Source organism: Xenia sp. Carnegie-2017, unplaced genomic scaffold (assembly GCF_021976095.1).
Source record: "Xenia sp. Carnegie-2017 unplaced genomic scaffold, XeniaSp_v1 HiC_scaffold_20, whole genome shotgun sequence".
NCBI classification, from domain to species: Eukaryota; Metazoa; Cnidaria; class Anthozoa; order Malacalcyonacea; family Xeniidae; genus Xenia; species Xenia sp. Carnegie-2017.
The window spans coordinates 11,851,034-11,871,994 of record NW_025813483.1 but is presented as its reverse complement, the minus strand read 5'-3'; the positions used below and the strand labels follow the sequence as shown (position 1 = coordinate 11,871,994).

Genomic DNA, 20,961 nt, shown 5'->3' with positions numbered 1-20,961 from the left:
TTTACATTGTACCACCAAACTTGCTGGCTGGATACGCTACTGATGACACATGCTCGAGGTCTTCTTTGTTGTTGAATAATCAATGTTACTAAATTGCCTTTTAGCTGTGTCGGTTACTCTTTGTTTAATTGACTGGAATTTGCCGCTTTTAAAATATTAACCATCGATGACATCAACTATTCCGATTTTTGAGAAACACAGAATTTCTGTTTTATAACAATTAATTAACTTTGTGAGAAATTGTTATTCAAGCGATCTTTATTCGTCTGTAAAGTGGCAGACAAGCAAATTCGAAGAAAGTTGAATCGCTGCATCTTTCTGGTTATATTTACATTTCCAAACACCATAGAAGTAAGTTCATTGGTAAAATTCAAATACAAATAGTGATATTCTGACGTTATTTTAAATTGATTATTGATGGCGTATAATTTATTTTTACTGACACTAGATTTACTTATTGGAATTCTTTTAATCTTAGTTGTACCAAGCCAGCCAGTCAACAATTATAATAACTTCCGGTTCCCTAGACTAAACGGATGTGACAAAGCATACCCAAGTTTTTTGTACGGCAATGTTTTCGCAAATTTATTACTTTCGTGCAATTAGAGAATTAATCTGGGTAATTGCTTCTCCAAATAATTAACTCAAGGTTGTGTACTATTGAAAAACTCTACTAAATTCTAACATTTACGAGTATTTTCGCAAAACATATATTTTGTTGAGACAATTAATGTCTATGACGTAAATAGATAAGAAAGACAAACTATTATAATAGGAATTTTGTCTTCCTGTAAAATATAAGAAATTTTGTTTAAGCACATCACAGCTTGTTTACATAAAATGGTAATCGATATCATACATTTGGCTGTATAAAGTTATAAAGCTCGCACTGCTTAGTGCATCGGACAGCTACTTGGTTACTAAATCAAAGGCGAAACAGAAACGCACATGAACGAATAGCTATGGCGAAAAAAGGCAGGATTCAATTGCTTTCTCTCGCAGTCATCATTGAAATTATATTTCTTGGCAAAGTTACACAAGCATTTTGTGGTAAGTTGCTTTACTTACATTTCTTGTTTTAATCATCAAGTATTCGCCTTGAAATCTTTTATTTGGCCACAAGGATATTTTTCTAATATTGACTGTAACTTTCTTATCTATTACTAGGATAACTAGATAACGTCACACCTTTTTTCATCTTAAGAATTTAAAGCAAAACCAGCATATAGAAATTTTCATGTAGAGATTGATAGATTAAACAATTATTTCATTAAATTCATTCTTATTTCAGCTATGTCAAGCTATAATCTAAATGCTGACCTCACTCGAGCTGTAGTTCGTTCGTCGGACTATTTAAAACAATCGTACATGAAGATCAAAAGTACGAGTAAGTTGTCTCTGCGCCCATACAACGCGGCATACATGTTTGCCACACTCCGAATAGCGGGCCACACTCCAGACACGTTGCTTTCGAACTTCAAAAATGGTGAAGGAGAGTCGATCAATGAGACATTGAAATCCTACCTTGATTCAATTCAAAGCAACCACGGAAATCTGTCCAGTATCCCCGTCCCTCGACTTGCTCTCATCACCCAAGGCGTCATCGCTATTTGTGAGGATCCAGAGAACTTTTACGGCTACAATCTAACCCAGTATCTTCTAGAAGGATTCCCTAGTTTTCCAAAGTCGCCTGGTTTCAACAATTTGTTTGGTTACAGTTTAGCTGTTATCGCCTTGTGCAACTCGGGGAAGCAACCTCCTCAGTATGTCGTACATCAACTAATGAATGCAGCTAGCAGCCAGATTCATGGTGTAGATACGGATGCATTGATTTTAACAGCTTTATCGTGCTTATCGAGTAAGAACTTATCTAGGAGTAAAAGGTGGTGGTTGTTTTGGAGAAAGCTTCGCCTAGCAAGAAGTCTTCTCTTAAATCAAAATAAAACAACTGGAGGTTTTGGTAACCAATATTCGTCTGCTTTAGCCATTCAGGTATACGTTTGGATGGAATATAGTATTTGACGTTTATGTTATCAAACAGTTTATACAGCTTGCAAACCTTGCAATAATGTTATTTGTTGTAATTTATTTAGCCATAAGTTCACTCCCACTTCAACTGTCGATATATTCTATGTATAATTTCAATGTACAGTAAAGATACGTATCAACCAGTATTAGAGGACAGGACTTGCAGAATTGAGTAGATGCATTCATGGTGTATAAAGGATGATCTTTCTTAAGCGTACCTTTCGTCGACGTTCATATGAGAAGTCTGTCAATATATTTTCATTTTACAGGCTCTTCGGGCATCTGGCGTTCATACGATACTTTTCCGCTGCAATAAAGCAATGAAACACATACTTTCGTTTCAAAAAGAAGATGGCTCGTTTGGCAATCTGTTAGCAAATATCCAAGTTACCCCTGCGCTTCTGGGCGAGTCTTTGATCAGTCTGAAGAATTTACCCTGTCCTCCAAGTAAGATGAAATAACCACATTGTTTCAAACACATATTTGGAGATATTTAGAATGGACACCGAACGATTTTGATCGATTGATTCTCATTGAAATGTTATATATTGTTACACATGATATCAATAAAGTATTCAAATATCAGTAATTTTTGAAACACAAAGTAATGTTTCATGAAATATTTGACTCGAACAAGGAAATTTTCAATAAGATTTTATATCGGTGCTTCCTGCAACATTTCCTATGTGTATTTATATCGTATTGGCTTCATGTATGCTTGCCTGTTTAAGTTAGGCGCTAAAAACTATAATGTACGATTTTTCTATTTTTTTCTTTAGAACCAACAAGCCCGCCACCCACAAAGGTGTGTATTTTAAAAATTTCTGTTCGTTGGTTATTTATCAGTAGATCAATTTACACCATATTTACACCAAGTTCGAATACTCTCTTCAATAGATTTCATTCAATATCTGTTCACGTTTACCATATTTACATTCTTAGAATATAACTACAATTTCCTCTCGTACGTTTATGTTCTTAGTTAATTACAGTTACTACCAAGTTGGTCTTCAATGTCACAAATCTAACTAGAGCCGAACCTCCTGTCACAGTGAAAATGCCCCAGGGTGCAACAGCTGCAAAGGTCCTGGACCTTGCAGCACAACAAAACCACTGTTACTTACCGACATATGGGAAATTTTCGATTGGTCGTTATATTGTCAGTATTTGTGGAGTGGCCCAGGATAACGCAAAACGACAATACTGGATTATTTATGTAAACGGTGCACCTGCCCAATATGGTGTTGATGATCTCATTCCAAACAACGGAGATCGAATTACATTTAAATACGTTAAATTAAATTGATGTCAACAATACAATGGAATGCAAATTGAATGTGAAATATATGTGATAACTGAGGCGATTTATCATATGGCTGTGTCTTTTTTAGTCACCTGGACTTAGAAACGAACATACACCAACAGTTAGTATAGTTTCAATTGTACGTTCTATTTAAAAATATTAAACTTGATTTTTTCTGTATTTGCTGCTTCGTCAGGTTGATTTAGCCTCTGTGATTGTTATGACAGTATTTTGAGTAAATTTTAGAGAAAAATACGCAAAATTTGTGCACTTGTAAGGATTTAAATTTTTTAATTAATTGGTATCTATACGAAAATTTTATGAACATTTAAAAAATGCTTAAAAAGCAATGCACTGAATCAAGTGTTTAAATGAAGCAACTATTGTGCGAACAATTAAAGTCATGCACAATTAATTTAATTTATACAAACTTCTACGGAGGTAAAACTTCAACTTTTAGGTTCAAAATACAAGGATTCTAGAATTATTTTATGAATAATTAAAACTGATGACGCAAGTGTGCTTAAAAACACGTACGAAAGAGCCCTTCCCTTACTGAAAAAGGAATAATACGTAGGAGTGATGAAAAAACGAAGCAGAATAGCAATTTAAACTCTTCCGGTAAGCTCAATAAACATAACCTTTGTGTATTGGTTCATTGCTTATGCATTGTTATTGTTAAGTGTTTGCTTTGAATAACTTTGAATTCATTTTATTTCAACTTTTATGGTCTTTGCACGAACAAGACAACAGACTAAGTAATTTATCAAAGTGGTTAGAAGAACAAGGTGAAACATTAAAAATGCCATTACTATGTACAGTCAATGTTATCTGAGTACTTTGAGAAATTTTTGTTCACTTCTCTGTCAGCTTACACTTGAATACAATTTTAACTCGTCTAGATGAATGTTGTCAGTGTACAACTTTTCATTGAAGAGCCTGGCCCTGTACGCAGCGTGCCTGCTGTCATTGTCAATGCAAGCGAAGGTTCTACGGCAAAGACAGTTTTGGACATGGCTGGAAAACAAAATCCGAGCTACGTTGCAACATATAAACAAGAGGATCTTGGTGATTTCATTACGAGCATTGATGGGGTGTATAACGATCAGGAAAAACGGTATTCCTGGTTCATATACATAAATGATAAAGAAGCCGAAGTTGGTGTTGATGATTTGAAGCCAAAGGATCAAGATTTTCTTTCATTTAAATATCGTAAATATACACCGTCATGAGGAAAATGAATTCGCAGACAATCTGACTTTCAGGCGACTTGCACATTTTCACGAACAATTTTCACACGCACAACTATAAATGTTGGCAGGAATTGCTATTGTATATACCGTATAAAAAGTAAAATTTACACGTATAGCGATTGAAGTTTGCTAAACTCAAATAAACTGCGTCAGAGCCATTCCATACACAGCAGGCAACTCCTCTTTTCGAATTTTCATTATTGTCACACACACCCTTTTTCTGCCCTACCCTCAAGGCATAAACCCATAAAAGCTTTAGCTTTACTCACAGTCTGTGACTCTTTTTTGTCAGGCGCAACGGAATAAGTATTAATGTGTGTCACGGTCCCTCCCCGACCCATTCCAATGGACATTAGTAGCTACGTCCACGGCTTGTTTGAATAGAGCTAAGAGTTGAGCCGGGGGGAGTTAGTTGTACTTTGTATATTTTAAAATACGAAAATACCAATGTAAACTTCTTAAGTCCACCAATTTTTGTAATATTACCTGGAAAACTTCCTGTAAATGAAGAATGCCTGAAATGAAATAAGAAACGTCTCTATGTGGCGACGTCATTACTACTCAGTCCCAGGGATGCCCAGGAAATGCTGCAAGAAATGAAAGATGGCTGACCGAATTTCTATTTTCTATGATAACGGAGTCTGTGAGATAATGTGAAACCTTGAGCCTCATTGCATGAATAAGATGGCTAAGAAACACTCTATATACTTCTCAATTAACGACAGGAGAAATGGTTGTGTGCAAGGGAGTAGTTTACGTCTAAACGTTTTTCGTAAGTTTTGTTGACTTGTTGTCATTTCAATCTTAATGAATTGTCTCCCAGAGATAATTTTCATTTAATGTGCGTCTGTGTTGGTTTTCGACGATCGTAATAATGAATAACACATCATAATTGGATTTATTGTCCTTCAATAGTTCAACCATTATGTCAATGTAGAAAATGCATTTTTATCATGTCTTGTTTTGTCAAATGGTCATGACTGTTTGCACTTATTCAACGGATCTTCTTAGTGATATTTAATCAATTTCTGAGTTTATGCAGCTACTGGTTGCTTATCCACCATTGACAAACACTTAGTGCAGTTACATGTGACGTACCGCTGATGAAGACTTACTGTTGATTTACCACCGACGAAACATACTGGTGATTTTCTCACCAATGACAAACAGAGCCCTGATAACAAATACTTTCAGGTGACTTACGAACTGCTGACAAACACTTACTAAAAGCTTACCAACCATTAACATTTTCTAGGACTTTCCTACCACTGACAAACACTTGCTGATAACCTATGTACCTACCATTTAACTCATTTTATCATCCACACTATCTCCTTAGGAAGTGACTACTTGCTTAGAAGATTGAAATGTGACAAAGTGTTTGGTGGTCATCTGGGATGTGTAAGATACATGCAGAATGTGTGATTTTATAGTTCAATATCCTTGTGTCAAGGTCATCATTTTGAATTTATTCATAGAAAATAAGTTTAATATGTGTGTGTTTTGTATCTAAGGTCAACACGGTTGTATGGAATGATTCCGGTGATTTACTTTTGTCTGGTTCTGATGACTGTCAACTGAACATCTATAAACCATATTCTATGAAGGTTTACTTATTGATGAATTTTTTAAAAGTTCAAGCAAAAGTTTCATTTATACATAGAATCTTTTCCATTTGTCTTTAGCCTATCCATTCCATCAACAGTGGCCATCATGCAAATATTTTCAGTGCAAAGTTTCTTCCTTGTACTTCAGATACAAAGGTGACAACTGCTTGTTTTAGTGTAACTACAAACTCCGATGGTTGTTTGTAAAGAATACTAAAAAACTATGGCTTTGTAACATTAATTTGCTATTCTTGCTCTAGCTTAAATTATATCAGGCCATGTCATACATGATTTTTTTTAGTTACATTGATTGTTTTGATTTATATGGTATACGTAATTTTGTTTTAGTCATGGTAGTTAATTTTAGTTATTTCATTTGATGTTGTTTGTTTGTGTGTATATTATGTTATTCTAAGCTGTTATTTAAGAAATAACAGATGTTTACTGTGTTTGCTTGGGCTTATGCAAACCGAGGAGACCAAAGGTTGAGGGTTGCACATGCTCGAGAGTTCTCAGAAACGTCTCCAATGTTTGCATAAGCCAGTGCAAACACGAAAAGCATCTTTTATTTTTTTATAAAATAACAATGATGGGAAAAAGACAAACATTTTAATTTTTCCTCCAAAATGTATTCATGATCGATTTGCAAATTCTCTTTGACTGATTAGTTGTTTTGATTGATTTGATTGGTTGAGCTCAGATGTGTTTTGCACAGGCTAATGCAAACACAGCTCTAGGCCAATCACCGCACACCTTTTGTGTTTATTTTATATTTCTTTATATATATTATAGATTGCATCATGTTCAGGTGATGGTATACTTCACTATAATGAAGTGAATGATTCATCATCTCATGGAAAGAATCAATTCTCATGTCACACAGGAACTACATATGAGGTATTTTGACCTTTTAGGAAACTTTGTCCTGAGCTTTAACTTTTGGTCAAATTTTAAGTACTTAAATTGTCATTTTCGAATCAACACAACCCTTAATGATCTTTATGCTCATGTCTTGTTTCCATGCACTATTCAACAAAACCCCTTATCATCCCTTTGCATTTATAATTGTATTGAAGTGAAATGTTAGTGCAACCCCTAGTGATTCTCATAAGTTCATATTTTTTTTTCATCATTAGGTCCCCACCTATCCACTGGTCCCAGTTCATTTGCATCTTTTTTTCATTATTAGGTCAACACAACCCCTGGTGATCCAAACACATTCATGTCTTCTGGAGAGGATGGAATGGTCCGCTTGTTTGACATAAGAAATAAGACTAAATGTGCTTGTAATGGATGTAAAAAGGTTAACAAAACTTCTTTACATACGTTGTTATTTTGTATTATATGGCAAGCGTCACTTCCGTCACAAAATGGCTTAGAAACATTTTTGGCTTATACAAGTATCTCATGCCATATGCCATATTTTAGGTGTCTGTCTTTTAATGCCTTGATCTGTATAAAAAGACCTCGGTCTAGTTTTTTCTTTGAACTTTTCAGGATGTTTTAATCAATACTGATAAAGCTGTTACATCCTTCAGCATTAATCCTATTCAGCCATATTATGTTGCTGTCGGATGTGATAATAGTTCACTTTATGTATATGATCGACGAACTTTAACTGTTGGAGAACCATTAGATGGAAGCAGCCAGCAAGGATTACTGTATCAGTTTAAACCAAAACATTGGAGAAACGAGATTGTCGTGTGACATCTTTGAAATACAGGTAAAAATTCTTCATTCTGTCTGTCAGAGATGTAGCTACGTATAATTGACAACCTCTGGATTTTTTTGTGAAAATAAATTAGTTGAACTGAGAGTGTTTTTTTGTCAAAAAAATGGGTCAATTTTACTGTATTTCTTGAATAGGTAGTTGATAACTTATTGTCTTGTTTCATATGAATATAGTTAATCTAGTTTCGGACTTAAGTTTTCCTCCTCACTTAAATTGCGTTCACAACAAAACAACAAGTGGTTATTTTGACTATAGCTTGTGAGTGATAGGTTTTATTAAATATGTTTTTATTTGCCATAAAGTGTGGATTTTCGCTTCCTGATACATGACTCAAAATCAAATTGGATTTAATGAAAAATGAAATAAATATATGTAATATTTGTTGTTGATTCCAATTACGAGTCAAAAGGCAGTGACTTTTTGTAGTTTGTAATGTCCTTAGATCCCTTGTTTATGGACGTGTCAGGAGTGATAAAAATTTCATCTTTATGACATAATTTAGACATGTTTACAGCCATATATAACCTAAGCTTACAAATATAGCCACAACCAATAGTTATTCAGCATGTTTTAAATGTAAAAAACACCAATATGCTCTTTTGTTTTTTAGTCCTAATGGTCGAAATCTGTTAGCAAGCTATTGTTCCGACTATGTCTATCTCTTTGATGCAAAACCAGAAGCCAGAGAGCCGCTATTGTCTGCTGAAAGTGAAAAAAATGAAGAAACCTGCTGCCCTAACGTCGACAATGATCCTCCTATGAAGCGTTTAAGACTGCGCGGGGACTGGTCCGATACAGGTCCTAATGCTAGACCTAATGGAGAGGAGCCAGTAAGTAGTACGGAAGATAACTTTGAACGTCGCATGTCTGGGTATTTCACTCGATGGATTGAGGAATCTCTACGTATCGCACGTGAAGAAAGACGTCATGCACGTCATGAATCTGATCATGATGATAGTCATGACGATGAAAATAATGACGTCAGTGATAGAAGTAATGTAACTTTTGAGAATGAAACATCGCTGACTCAAGAAGTCCAAGGCAGCAATGACGTCATTCGGCAAGATATCCAAGGTAATAATGGCATCATTCGAGATGAAGTTGATGTCACTGATGATGTCATTCAAGATTGTGAGTCATCAGAGAACAATGTGGTTGATAGTGATATTGCTGAAGGTTTGTCCCAAACGTTTAATGAGGATGCCATCCAAGATGGCCGTTGTGTACATAATAATGAAAAATCTTATCAGAGTTATAAACGGCCTAACAATTCTCAAACCAGAAACGATAACCTCATTCAATATGATCGTATGATTGATGACGAGGGATCATGTCAGAACGAAAGACAACCTAACACTTCCCAAGAAGGAAGTGATGACGTCATTAAAGATGGCAGCCGTGTGCTTGACAATGAAGAATCATGTCAGAGAGACATACATCTTGAATCTGCCGAACAATCAAGCAATGAAACACGTCGTCATAACGCTGCTTCGGCAATACAAAATTTTTTCCGCTTTCGTATGAAGAAAAACGACCAAACCGTCACGTGTGAAACACGTTCATATTCCAGATTTCAGCAAGTATACAGAGGTCACCGAAACGCTCGCACAATGGTGAGTATGACGCTATGCCTAGAATCGGCTTTCAAGTACAAATAAAGTCGACGTGTTTAATTAGTCATTGAGTCAGAGGGAATTGTTACTTTATTCCTTTAGATCAAGGAAGCCAACTTTTGGGGTAATGATTACATTCTTAGCGGGAGCGACTGTGGTCGAATATTCATTTGGTCGAGAAAAAGTGCGGACGTTGTCATGTTACTGGAGGGTGATCGACATGTTGTAAATTGTGTTCAACCACATCCATACTTACCCTGTATGTATACTTCATTACAATCAAAATCTCCAATAATGAACTATGATTACGCCATTGAAATGAATGCAACAGGAACGCTACCTTTCCTTCTAATATTGAAGCCGCTTTCTCCCCAGTCTTTCCTTGCAACAAAAGCGCACGGCCAAACAGATTTTTTATATAACACATCCTTAAAACTTAACAAATACTTCATTTTAGAAAAATATAAATTTTTAAGATCATTAACCTAGTCTATAGATTCTTGATTTGTTAATGATTCAAAAGATTCATCGTTTGGAAGTGCTGAAAAAAGGTGTATTCCTTTAACTAAAAAAAAACGTACAACCTTCGCGTGGTTTTTTTTACAGGCTTTTCGTCTCAAATTTTGGCTTAATAAAATAATCTGAAGGTGGCGTTCCCCTTATATTAATTTTAATGGACTACACTCATACGTATTTTGCATTTTTCTTAAATATCCCTGACTGGCAATCTTATCTTTTGTATTTTTCCATCCATTGATATCCCTCACTGACACTACTTATCTCTGGCATCCTCTTATTGACACTGCTCGTGCATTGACGACACTCGTCTTTTACATTTTTCCCATTTCCCCTTCTTTCCGTTCATCTCTTTAATCTACAATAGTTATTTCTTTTTTTCTCTCCATCAGTTTTAGCTACCAGTGGTATTGATTATGATATTAAATTATGGACCCCTTCATCGTTGAATGTCAATAACATGGAGAATATACCGGAGGTAAAAGTGATATTCTTGTTGAAGAATCCAACTGTTTCTGTCTTTAAGAAGTTTAGTACTTACTCTTTTCCTATATATATCCCAAACATATGCCGAACCTTTCTCATGTGACTCTTATGATACTCATTCATTCCTGTGATAATATCCGTCATGATCCCCTACATTCTTCATCCTCCTATCTTCAGGTGATATCTCGCAATGAGCGCATGCTCCGTGAAAGTCGTGATACCCTCACTGTACCTGCATCGTTTATGATAAGACTTCTTTCATCTCTTCATCGAGTACGGTTTCAAGGTATGTGATGGCGATGTTTTAATCTTTAATTTTGGTCGATACTTCATGACAATTAGCTCAATTTAAAAAATTCTGATTGCTTATATTTTTAATGTTTTATGATGGGGGATATCAGTAAGGTTTTACCATTTTCTGAGTTTAGCTTTTTTTTTTCTTTAACGTGAAATCGACTTGCGTCCAATAAGTGGTGGTTACTTTATCTGACCATTCGACATGTTGATATAAAGGAACACACGTAATACCTTCCTACGCAATCTTAACCATACTTAGCCATACCTAGGACACCTTAGCCATACCTAGGACACCTTAGCCATACCTAGGACACCTTAGCCATACCTAGGACACCTTAGCCATACCTAGGACACCTTAGCCATACTTAGCTTTTCTAAGACCACGTTATACGCTGACCGTCAATATATATATTACATAATAAACGTAATCCGAGCTAATTTAAAATCTAAACTTATCTTGTTATCACTACCAATTTAATATTTTTGCAGTGTACAAAGAAGAAAAAGTTAATGTTTATCATATTTTAAAAAGCTTCTCCATCCAAAGCACAAACTTCGCGACTTTGTTGCAAGTACTAGTTAGATTTCAGTTAACTGCTCTCTTCTTAAATATTAATTTAATTGATTGCAAAGATTTAGAAATTCCTTTTTAAATTCATGTATCATGGCTCATGATGATTTATTAAAGTAGTATTAAACTTTTGTAGAATATATTTAAATCTTTTTTAACATTTTTATATAATTTCGATGAAATATAATTTATAATAACTATATAACCATATAATTCTACCTACTACATGTATTTGTGTCATTAATTCTGTACATTTTAGCTTTTTTAACTGCCATTCATATTTTGAAATCTTTATTAAATTGAAAGTAAAACTTTGCAAAAAGATCTTTATCATAACGCCATTATGAACATGTTGAAGTTGGAAGGTTTTAAATAATAAATTAAATAGTACTTTTTAAACCTATAGTTTTAAGCAGGATATACATTGAGTATTGGTTTATGAAGTATAGTTACATGAAGTATTGCTTTAATTTTCAGGAGGACACGGCGAATCTTCTACGGATGAAGGCGACAGCGACTAACAACAAACATTGCACAATCAAAGGTATGTGAAATTATTGATTGTATCTGCCAATGTCCGGTCATAGTAAAATGTCGATGAGTCCTATTGTCTTTCATACTTATTTCATCTATCCTTCCAATCCCATCTTATCCTTCTGTATATGCAGGAATTCAAATATACATCCTGATATGTAAACATGTACCATTAGCTATCCTCGTCATTAAGTAATTCTGTTTTTCCTGTTCCAAAGAAAGTCAGTTTCCACTGAAGTAAAATTCCTGAGGTCAAATGTCCCGACTCGGAATTGAACCCTGGCAAAAAGTCCTCTTGAAAACCATTGTTCACTTGTACCCGCTGAGACCCAGTCTCCTCCAGCGTTTCTTGCGGGCGAGCGTCAATGTAAGTCGGTAGCTGGCGTTTATTTTGTGAAGTTTCATCAAATATAGCCCTCTCATCTTCCGGGTAGAATGATTCATATATATCTCGTTTGGCATAAGTCCGTCTTGTCGGGTCCTCATCGTAAGAATAATCGGAAATGTGCGGAGTGTTGTCGTAGCCATACGAGAATGGCTGATCGTAATTGTAGTTATTGTAATAGGCAGCTGTCGACTGATTCCAAAATGGCTGAAGTTGTTCTAAAATAACATGATATTGGATATTTTTAAGGCATAAATTAAAACTAAACTATAAGATAAAAGTTCATTTCTTTACCATATGCCGATGTAAATAATTTCTGATTCTCAAATGTTGCTGGTGATACACGATCAATGGTAAATTTTTTGACACCCTCCGGATAACGTGAGTTCTCTTGCATTGGCCCGGGGGTACTTTTACCTGTCTTAACACGTTCCAATTCTTCCGTCTTTTTTTGATCGTCAATTACCTTTAAGACAAATCTAACTAGATGTTTCTGTTTCATAAGAATATTAAACTAGTTACCAACCTCCTCTTCAAGGTCCTCTACATCTGTTGCCTGTTTGCTGGTATCGTGTTGAGTGAATGTTCCTGCGTTCAGGTGCTTGCCCATAATGTTGATATTATCTGTTACGTTCATGATCCAAACACCTTTGGGACTCTCGCCCCAGTTATGCACGGTCATAAATGTCCAATCATGAAGTCCATTAGTAGAGTCGTCATAGCGACGCGTTGATAGCATCTCGTTTCTTGTGCCGCTCGGCGAAAAGAGGTCAATGCTAACCTGACCGCGCCTACGATGTTGGAAGCTCATGGTCAGCGTAACATGCTCTAGTTTCTCTATGTCGTTTTCGGTTTCTTCACACGCAATGGTGTCTATGGTAACAGAAAGCGTGCCACCCGCTGGAATCTCCCTTAAACGGAAATATTATCATTTAGCATTTTAATCATCATGCTATCCTTCTCTATTTACAATATCTTTTTCCATCCCAAGACGTTTCACTTACTGCTGTATATCGCTCGATGGTCCCTCGCAGATTCTTTGTTTAGCGACATTGATCCAAGACTTTGCTTTTTGTACGAGCTGATAAGCATCCAATCTCCCGAAACCGAATTTATGATTGAAGTGGTATCCCGCGCCATTTCTCAGCCATCCATCGTCGACTGGACTCGTGACTTGCGCACTTTCTACAATCACGTGCTGCATGTCCCGCCAGGTCAGGTTGGGACTGTGAAGGATAGAGAAAATGAATCAAGGGAGGAAATATTGAAAACCGTCCGTGTTTTGACCATGAAAATGGTTTGAATGCGTTGAAATTTGCGGTTTTTGAGAAAGAAATGCTTTCAAATACGACAGAAGAAAATTGCTCGTAATGATGATATTGATATTTGGTACACGAAGGATGGTTATGGACAATGATGGATAGATACATTAACTGCACTATGATTGATACATTTTGTACAGAATGGAGGTGTTTGGCAAATGACAGACACATCTGTCTCATAAGAAATGGGTTTGGACAGTAAGGAATGTGATTTGTTTGGAGTATGAAGTTTGTATTTATAACGTTGGAATATAATTACAACAAGTGTAGGAAAAGAAGAGGTGGTGTTTCACTTAGGAAGGCGATGGACATTTTCTTATAGAAAAATATTTCTTGTGTTAAATTGTGCTTTTCTCGGATTGAGGTTGTTTAACAACGTTTTAGTCAATGTATTTACTTAGCTTCCAGAGCAAGTGAAATCATTCCGGCCGCTAATGGTGCAGCTGATGATGTTCCTTTAAATTCCTCAGTACATCTGTGATGAAGATCTGTGGTTACCTTGTATGAGAAATAGGGAATTGTGGGTAAAACGTATTATTTGTGGAAAGTCTTGCCTTGCATATATGAACTGTTCATCTTATACCTGAACTATGTCATTGTTACACTTGAACAGTCTCCTCATATACTTGAACAATCTCATCTAATATTTAAACAGTCCCCTCATATACCTGAACAATCTCATCCTACACCTGAACAATCTCCTCATATACCTGAACAATCTCATCCTACACCTGAGCAATCTCCTCATATACCTGAACAATCTCCTCATATACCTGAACAATCTCCTCATATACCTGAACAATCTCCTCTTATACCTGAAAAGTCTCATTTTATACTTGAAAAGTCTCATTTTATACCTGAACAATCTCCTCTTATACCTGAACAATACCTGAACAATCTTATACCTGTCTGAACAATCTTATACCTGAACAATCTCATCTTTTACCTATACCTGAACAATCTCATCCTACACCTGAGCACCTGAGCAATTTCATATACCTCTCATGTTATACATGAACAATCTCCTCATATATCTGAACAATCTCATGTTATACATGAACAATCTCCTCATATACCTGAACAATCTCCTCTTATACCTGAAAAGTCTCATTTTATACTTGAAAAGTCTCATTTTATACCTGAACAATCTCCTCTTATACCTGAACAATCTCCTCTTATATCTGAACAATCTCATTTTATACCTGAACAATCTCATCTTATACCTGAAAAGTCTCATTTTATACTTGAAAAGTCTCATTTTATACCTGAACAATCACCTCTTATACCTGAACAATCTCATCTTATACCTGAACAATCTCATCTTATACCTGAACAATCTCATCTTATACCTGAACAATCTCATCTTATACCTGAACAAATACCTGAACAATCTCATCTTATACCTGAACAATCTCCTCTTTTACCTGAACAATCTCCTCTTATACCTGAACAATCTCATCTTATACCTGAACAATCTCATCATATACCTGAACAATCTCCTCTTATACATGAACAATCTCCTCATATACCTGAACAATCTCCTCTTATACCTGAACAATCTCCTCTTATACCTAAAACGTCTCATTTTATACTTGAAAAGTCTCATTTCATACCTGAACAATCACCTCATATACCTGAACAATCACCTCATATACCTGAACAATCTCATCATATACTTAAACAAACCTACAAATACCTGAACAATCTCATTTTGCACCTGAAATTTTATACTCTCATTTCCTATACATAAAACATGACGTTAGTGTGATGACATTATGGGTAACTAGGGTTACTCACTATCTTATTTTCTTCTTTCTCCCTATGAGATCCTCCATTAAACGTGACCGCGAGCGTGGATGAACAGAGCTCCGTGTAGTATGCGGAAAGACCATGATCCCCAATGCATCCCACTGAGATTGTATATATACTTGTCGTGTATCCATCGCAGTTACAATCGTCATCAGTTAAACCTCCATTTCCCGTTGCCCATACGTATATGTTACCATAACCACGGCGACCCTTTAAAACACAACGGTAACAATTCTCGTCGTTATAATTTTTCTTTCATTTTCTATTGTTAGAAAATATTTCCTAAGTTATTCAAAAAGCTACAGAATTCTATTAAATCTTTGTGCTTTCTGCCCACTGTAATTCTTCCTTATCTTACCTTCAATGCTCCTTGTTTTAAAGCCTCTTGCGCCAATTTTCCAGGTTTTCCAAAAGTCTTCCCATCATCCTTAGGTCCCCAACAGTTGCTATAAATGTCTATGTAGTCGGACTGAAAGCTGAGAGCGCTGCCTTCTAAAACGTCGGTCGCCTGACCATCCAACATCCGCACTCCTGGTATAAATAATAGCTCATTGAGAAAAGTATTGGTATAAGTTCCTATTTTTCAGTTTTTTCCGAAAAGATTTAATAAGCAGTATTTAATGATGACTTTGTTTCGTCTGATGGTCATATACATGCTTTCATTGAATTACTTGTTCTTTTTATGACTGTATGGTATTAAACTTATTGCAACTCTCAACGGCAGGCGGTCAGAGCTGGCGATTTTTGAGCCCCGAGCCTACTTTTCCCAGAGTTAATAAAAGAAGACAACTTTAGACTCTAGCAGTTTTTATCTTAGCAAAATAACTGTTTTTATCTCTTTAAATAAAACTTACGTTAAGTGGCATTTACAACATACGTGTTGATAAATTTGTACATCTCATCAGTTAATAATATTCATTTGAAATTAAATTTGACTATGATCGAAATTGAGAATCAGAATTGGATTTTTGATTCTGTCATAATGACTTTGAAATAATCATCGATTCACAAACCTCCAATATTTGCATTATAAGCAACTCCTACTCCACAGATGCTATTGTTGGCTTTTGCTGCAACCTCTCCCGCACAACGTGTCCCGTGACTACAGGTGTTTATGTATTTATGGTAAAGAAATTGATATTTATATAACGTGAATTACGACAGATGATTACGTATGTGTCATGTTTTTTATCAAACCCACCAATTATCGGGATCTGTATCGCGAGGATGCGGGTTTGCGTCCATGTCGTTAAAATCATAGCTGGCCTTTTGATCCTTGAGAATGATGGTAAACAGTTTTTAATGTAAGAGACTATTTCCCGACAGAAACGTCAGAAGGCAATACATGACTTACAAAGTTCTCATAAAGATCGGGATGAGTACTATCTACTCCTAAATTGAAGAAACTGAGATTGACATCACTTATTGATCAAATGTTAGCTAATTATCTTTCGATCCGACATACCATCATCGAGAATGCTGACAACTACGCCTCGACCTGTTATACCACTTTGCCATACTGGCATCACATTCAGGTCGACTCCTGCCGGACCAGACGACTGACCTTGGTTATACTGGATGTTAAAACAAAGGATAAGATTTTGGATTTGTGGAGCACGAGGAATATTTATGGCTTACCAGGTACCATTGATCCTGGAACTTTGGATCAGAAGGGACACCGTCTCTTTTGTTCCTATTGAGCACATGCTGTCTTTCTGCCCATAGTACCTATCGGTTAACATAGTAAAACAGCTTAATGCATCGTGAATTTGATGTAATAAGGATTTTTTAAAATTTCTCTCTTGTCTAAAAAAGTTACCTCTTCTTCGGACATCAACATTGTTGTTTTTTCATGAATGTCTCTTTTTCCACGAAATGAATTGCCAACGTGTTTGAAATGGTAAAATCCTTTGAGAGTGCCTACCTATGGATACACGAGAGCAATAATGTAATTTTTCAAATTTAATTGCATTCCTCTCGTTTTATCTGTTGATTGAAAGGTGTGGACAGGGAACGTGTAGTACCTTAGAAGAGTGCTTGCCAATGGATTGAAAGGCGTTACTAAGGAATTTAAGCTACTATTGAAGAGTGATCACCAATGTATTTTAAGGGCATCGCGAGGGAACTAAACTACACTTGAAAAGTTCTATAATTTTTTTAACAATGTGCCCTCCCGTTTATCACCGTCAGAGTGCAATAGTGACTCCTCTTCTACAGATGGAAAGGTAAAATGACATTCATATAAGAAAAAAACGAGGAGAACAATTCTATAGTTATCTTTAACAACGAAATCCTTTCGAAGAACAACTGAATTTTAATCACTGACCTTTCCAAGGTTAACAAAACCATGTTTAGATGCTATCCTATCAGCGACCTCCACTTCCGCCGGATCCGTTAGTTGTACTGCCCAGGAGTCTGTGTAGAATAGTTTACCTTCTTCGTCTTTTAAAGCGTCTTCAAACTTATGTATTACCTTCCATTCTTCTTTCGTTAATTTTGGATCTTTCTCGCTTTTATTGCTTTTCCTTTTCTCTTTGGATGGTCGACCGTTAACACTCCACAAAAAGCAAATCACTATAACAAATATCTCCTGTGCTACTCGTCGTAAAAGCATTTTACTGATTTATACAAGAAAATCATTGAAGATTTTGGAAATATTTGAAAGTTACTACATGATATCTACCAGTACAGATAACAAAAGAAAGACCATGTTTATAAAAAAGATTACAGGTCATAGCAGGTCTCAATACTCATTTCCGTTTGTAATTCTAAAATACATCGTGAATAACATATATACAACAAAGGTCATCCTTTTTCGCACAGTTTTGAAGCTATACAAAACCTACTAATCGGGGGTCACAAAGTTGACGACGTTTCTAGCTGCACGGATAAAGTTTCTTCATGCAACTCTAGTTACTGCAATCTTTATTTGCGTCCGTGATGCTGGCTAAGTTTGTAAATCAATCAATAATAAGACACACGATGTTTTCATAAATCATAAAGTTGTGCAAAAACGACTCTTGTTTCTCATCACTGTCGCGTTTACATCGCTTTCTTTGTTATCGACGTTCGATGATTGAACACCAGTGTTTGCATCGTATTCCTATGTTACATAAATAATCCAAATTTTCGTACAATATCAAGTTTATCAACAACATGTAATATTATACTTTCAGTTACCTCGTATACTGGTATATGAAGTTTGGCTTGGGTCACGTAGATCCTCTCGTAACACTCAAGATCCTGTCTTGTACTTGCCTTTTTGATGGCCGTAAGTAGATGTTGATAAATGGCTGGAATTCTATAGAACGAGGGGAAAAGTGCCGAGTTACGTTAGACATAAGTCTTTAAAATGGGAGATCACTACTATTATAGTATATGCTATTGATAAAACAAACGATGTCTTTATTTTCAAATGTGTGCTAGCCCCAAGAGTGCACATGCAAAATGTATGCGAGGCCCCAATATAGCATGTGTAAAATGGATGTGCATTCCCATCATGGCACATGTAAAATGGATGTGAGCCTCTAGCACAGCACATGAAAAATGAGTGAATTCCAGCATAGCACATGTGAAATGTTGGTAAGTCTTTGCATAGCACGTGTAAAATGTATGTGAGTTCTCAGTATGACACATGAGACGAAAGTATATTCTAGATGACGTAACTCGCTAAATGGTAGGAATTATAGGGGATTTGCGATCAAATTTTTTGAAATGCATTTGTTTTCAGCACAGCACTATATTATATAGTTAATCAAGTTATAACAACATAGTTTAGAGATTCAATGAGTCTTACAGGCTTATTCGTACTTGATCCAGTTTGTATGTAAACTAGCACGAAGATAATCCATAGTTCATCTTGTTATATCTTACCTTGTCATATAATTCTCTTGCGTGATGGCTTCGTGGTAGTGAAGCAATAAAGTTTGAAAGAAATTTTTGCGAATTTCTTCAAGTTCTTGGCATTTATTAAATTGATATTTCATATCTTCTTGATATTTAGGTGCGTAACCTGTCAAATCACGTAAAGCTTCTTCGTATTTTCTTTTACTCTCATTTAACTCGACGCTGAACTTTTCTACTTTATCTTGCAACTTTTCACGATATCTTCGCTTATCTCTTTTTCTTTTCCCTCGCTTTCCTGTTTTTGACCGTTCTGAAAATTTCGACAGGAACTGTGGTATATCTTCTTGGCTTTATTCACTAACAAAGAAAGAAAGCGGGCTATATAAGAGGTTGTCTTTTTTCATAACTTGAGTGGTTTTTTGAAAGGAAATCATTCTTTTCCCAGCCTTGCAAAACAATGAATTATGAAGGAGCAACTTAGTACACACTATCTTGGCTGTGTGAAAAAGTGTGAGATGATAAATATTTTGTTTTTACCTTCTTCAAGTCGTCGTGACCATGGTTTTTGTGCATTACTGAATCCTTCATCAATTATTTTCACTTCTTTAAAATTCATCAAAGTTTTATGGTAATTATCTTTCTTCCACCGATTTACAGTCTCATTAACAGTCAACAGTTTTTCGTGCACTTCATAGTGAACATCAGCTAACTGCTCGCCTTCCAACATTATTCCGTACATTGCCGTTTTCAGGCTTCCATATTCCGGACTCTTCTTGTTGCTATCTTCCCATTTCTTTGACCAAGCTAAAAGAAATGGATCCTTTGGATTTAATGAGAATTCCAAAGGTTAAATATGCCACATGTACATTTGTGATTTATTGTGGGCTTTGCTGTTATTGAAGCCTTTTCTACAAAAATAATCCTCTATGTTTTAGTTTCCAGGGACTAAGAATCATTCCTGAGCTATAAAATAGGTTTGAAACATGTTTTAAAACAGCTGGCAACATTACACTTTAATGAGCGACGATTTTAATGCGTAAAAATTTGTTTCAATTACACTGAATACACATTTCCCTGAGGTGTTGCCACTGTACGTCTGTACGTAATATATAAATTCGCGTGTCATTTACAAGGTTTATAGAACGAAATTACGAAAATGTAAAAGTTCACTAACATTTTAATTTATTGCAGTACGCTGCCTCTATATCGGTTCGTTCCTTTATCATTTTCATGAAATCGTCACACAATTTCGCTCCATCTTCAATTCTTTTCAAGCACGTTTTGTAACTGTTAATGTCCCAGAAATTAAGATTTGAAAAATTCGCTGATAAAAATTCCTCGTTTGCTGAAAACTGACAGTTTGTCTGTTGATCACTAGTCATATTTTATGCAGTTAATGTTACAGTAAATTTTTGTTCCTTTGATTTTGAGTTGCAGGCTTGTAGCAAAATATGTAATCTGATACTCGTTTGTTTGCTTTGCCCGTAAGTATCTAAGGCAACACTCCGATAGACTAAATTTTACGTTCAAAAATATTATTTTTTTGACGCTTTTAATTTTGGTTTCATTGCGTTCTTTGCATCATTTAAGTATTTGCAACATCTCTAATGTTGTCAATTTGATTTATTTGAGAGAGATAGCGATTATTCATTGGAAATA

General features: G+C 35.6%; 4 protein-coding genes across 4 annotated transcripts; 2 read left to right on the top strand and 2 right to left on the bottom strand.

Annotated features, from left to right (window-relative positions):
- Positions 1-802: 802 nt before the first annotated feature.
- On the top strand, positions 803-4,749 carry LOC124441695 (transcobalamin-2-like). Its single transcript, XM_046992161.1, has 6 exons — positions 803-1,050; positions 1,292-1,992; positions 2,298-2,475; positions 2,808-2,833; positions 3,011-3,325; positions 4,234-4,749. The coding sequence occupies exons 1-6, from the start codon at positions 963-965 to the stop codon at positions 4,561-4,563; spliced, it is 1,638 nt and encodes a 545-aa protein (XP_046848117.1). The 5' UTR covers positions 803-962; the 3' UTR covers positions 4,564-4,749.
- Positions 4,750-4,802: 53 nt separating this feature from the next.
- On the top strand, positions 4,803-19,430 carry LOC124443328 (DDB1- and CUL4-associated factor 6-like). The gene is given in 14 exon segments (XM_046993831.1): positions 4,803-5,356; positions 5,924-5,985; positions 6,099-6,191; positions 6,270-6,347; positions 6,984-7,088; positions 7,381-7,494; positions 7,689-7,866; positions 7,869-7,914; positions 8,534-9,536; positions 9,639-9,795; positions 10,445-10,530; positions 10,716-10,824; positions 11,884-11,950; positions 18,633-19,430. Coding segments are annotated over 13 exon segments (2,172 nt in total). The 5' UTR covers positions 4,803-5,259; the 3' UTR covers positions 11,928-11,950; positions 18,633-19,430.
- LOC124443327 (PC3-like endoprotease variant B) lies at positions 11,478-18,168 on the bottom strand. The gene is made up of 14 exons (XM_046993830.1): positions 17,783-18,168; positions 17,276-17,380; positions 17,095-17,184; positions 16,922-17,030; positions 16,811-16,848; positions 16,658-16,731; positions 16,470-16,558; positions 15,815-15,987; positions 15,445-15,666; positions 14,045-14,145; positions 13,330-13,551; positions 12,852-13,236; positions 12,620-12,791; positions 11,478-12,543 (listed from the first exon to the last, which is right to left on the bottom strand). Exons 1-14 carry the CDS (start codon positions 18,068-18,070, stop codon positions 12,113-12,115), a joined length of 2,499 nt encoding a protein of 832 aa, XP_046849786.1. The 5' UTR covers positions 18,071-18,168; the 3' UTR covers positions 11,478-12,112.
- LOC124443329 (protein kinase C and casein kinase substrate in neurons protein 1-like) lies at positions 18,096-20,766 on the bottom strand. The gene is given in 6 exon segments (XM_046993832.1): positions 18,096-18,559; positions 18,637-18,757; positions 19,330-19,561; positions 19,564-19,659; positions 19,840-20,106; positions 20,477-20,766. Coding segments are annotated over 6 exon segments (1,032 nt in total). The 5' UTR covers positions 20,685-20,766; the 3' UTR covers positions 18,096-18,451.
- Positions 20,767-20,961: the final 195 nt, after the last annotated feature.

Coding starts and splice junctions, on each gene's coding strand:
- LOC124441695 (XM_046992161.1), top strand. CDS start 963: ATGGCGAAAAAAGGCAGGATTCAATTGCTTTCTCTCGCAGTCATCATT. Junction 2,834..3,010: donor CAAGCCCGCCACCCACAAAG/GTGTGTATTTTA, acceptor TTATGTTCTTAG/TTAATTACAGTTACTACCAA. Junction 3,326..4,233: donor TTACATTTAAATACGTTAAA/TTAAATTGATGT, acceptor TAACTCGTCTAG/ATGAATGTTGTCAGTGTACA.
- LOC124443327 (XM_046993830.1), bottom strand. CDS start 18,070: ATGCTTTTACGACGAGTAGCACAGGAGATATTTGTTATAGTGATTTGC. Junction 16,732..16,810: donor CCGATCTTTATGAGAACTTT/GTAAGTCATGTA, acceptor ATCATTCTCAAG/GATCAAAAGGCCAGCTATGA. Junction 15,988..16,469: donor TTATAATGCAAATATTGGAG/GTTTGTGAATCG, acceptor TATTTATACCAG/GAGTGCGGATGTTGGATGGT.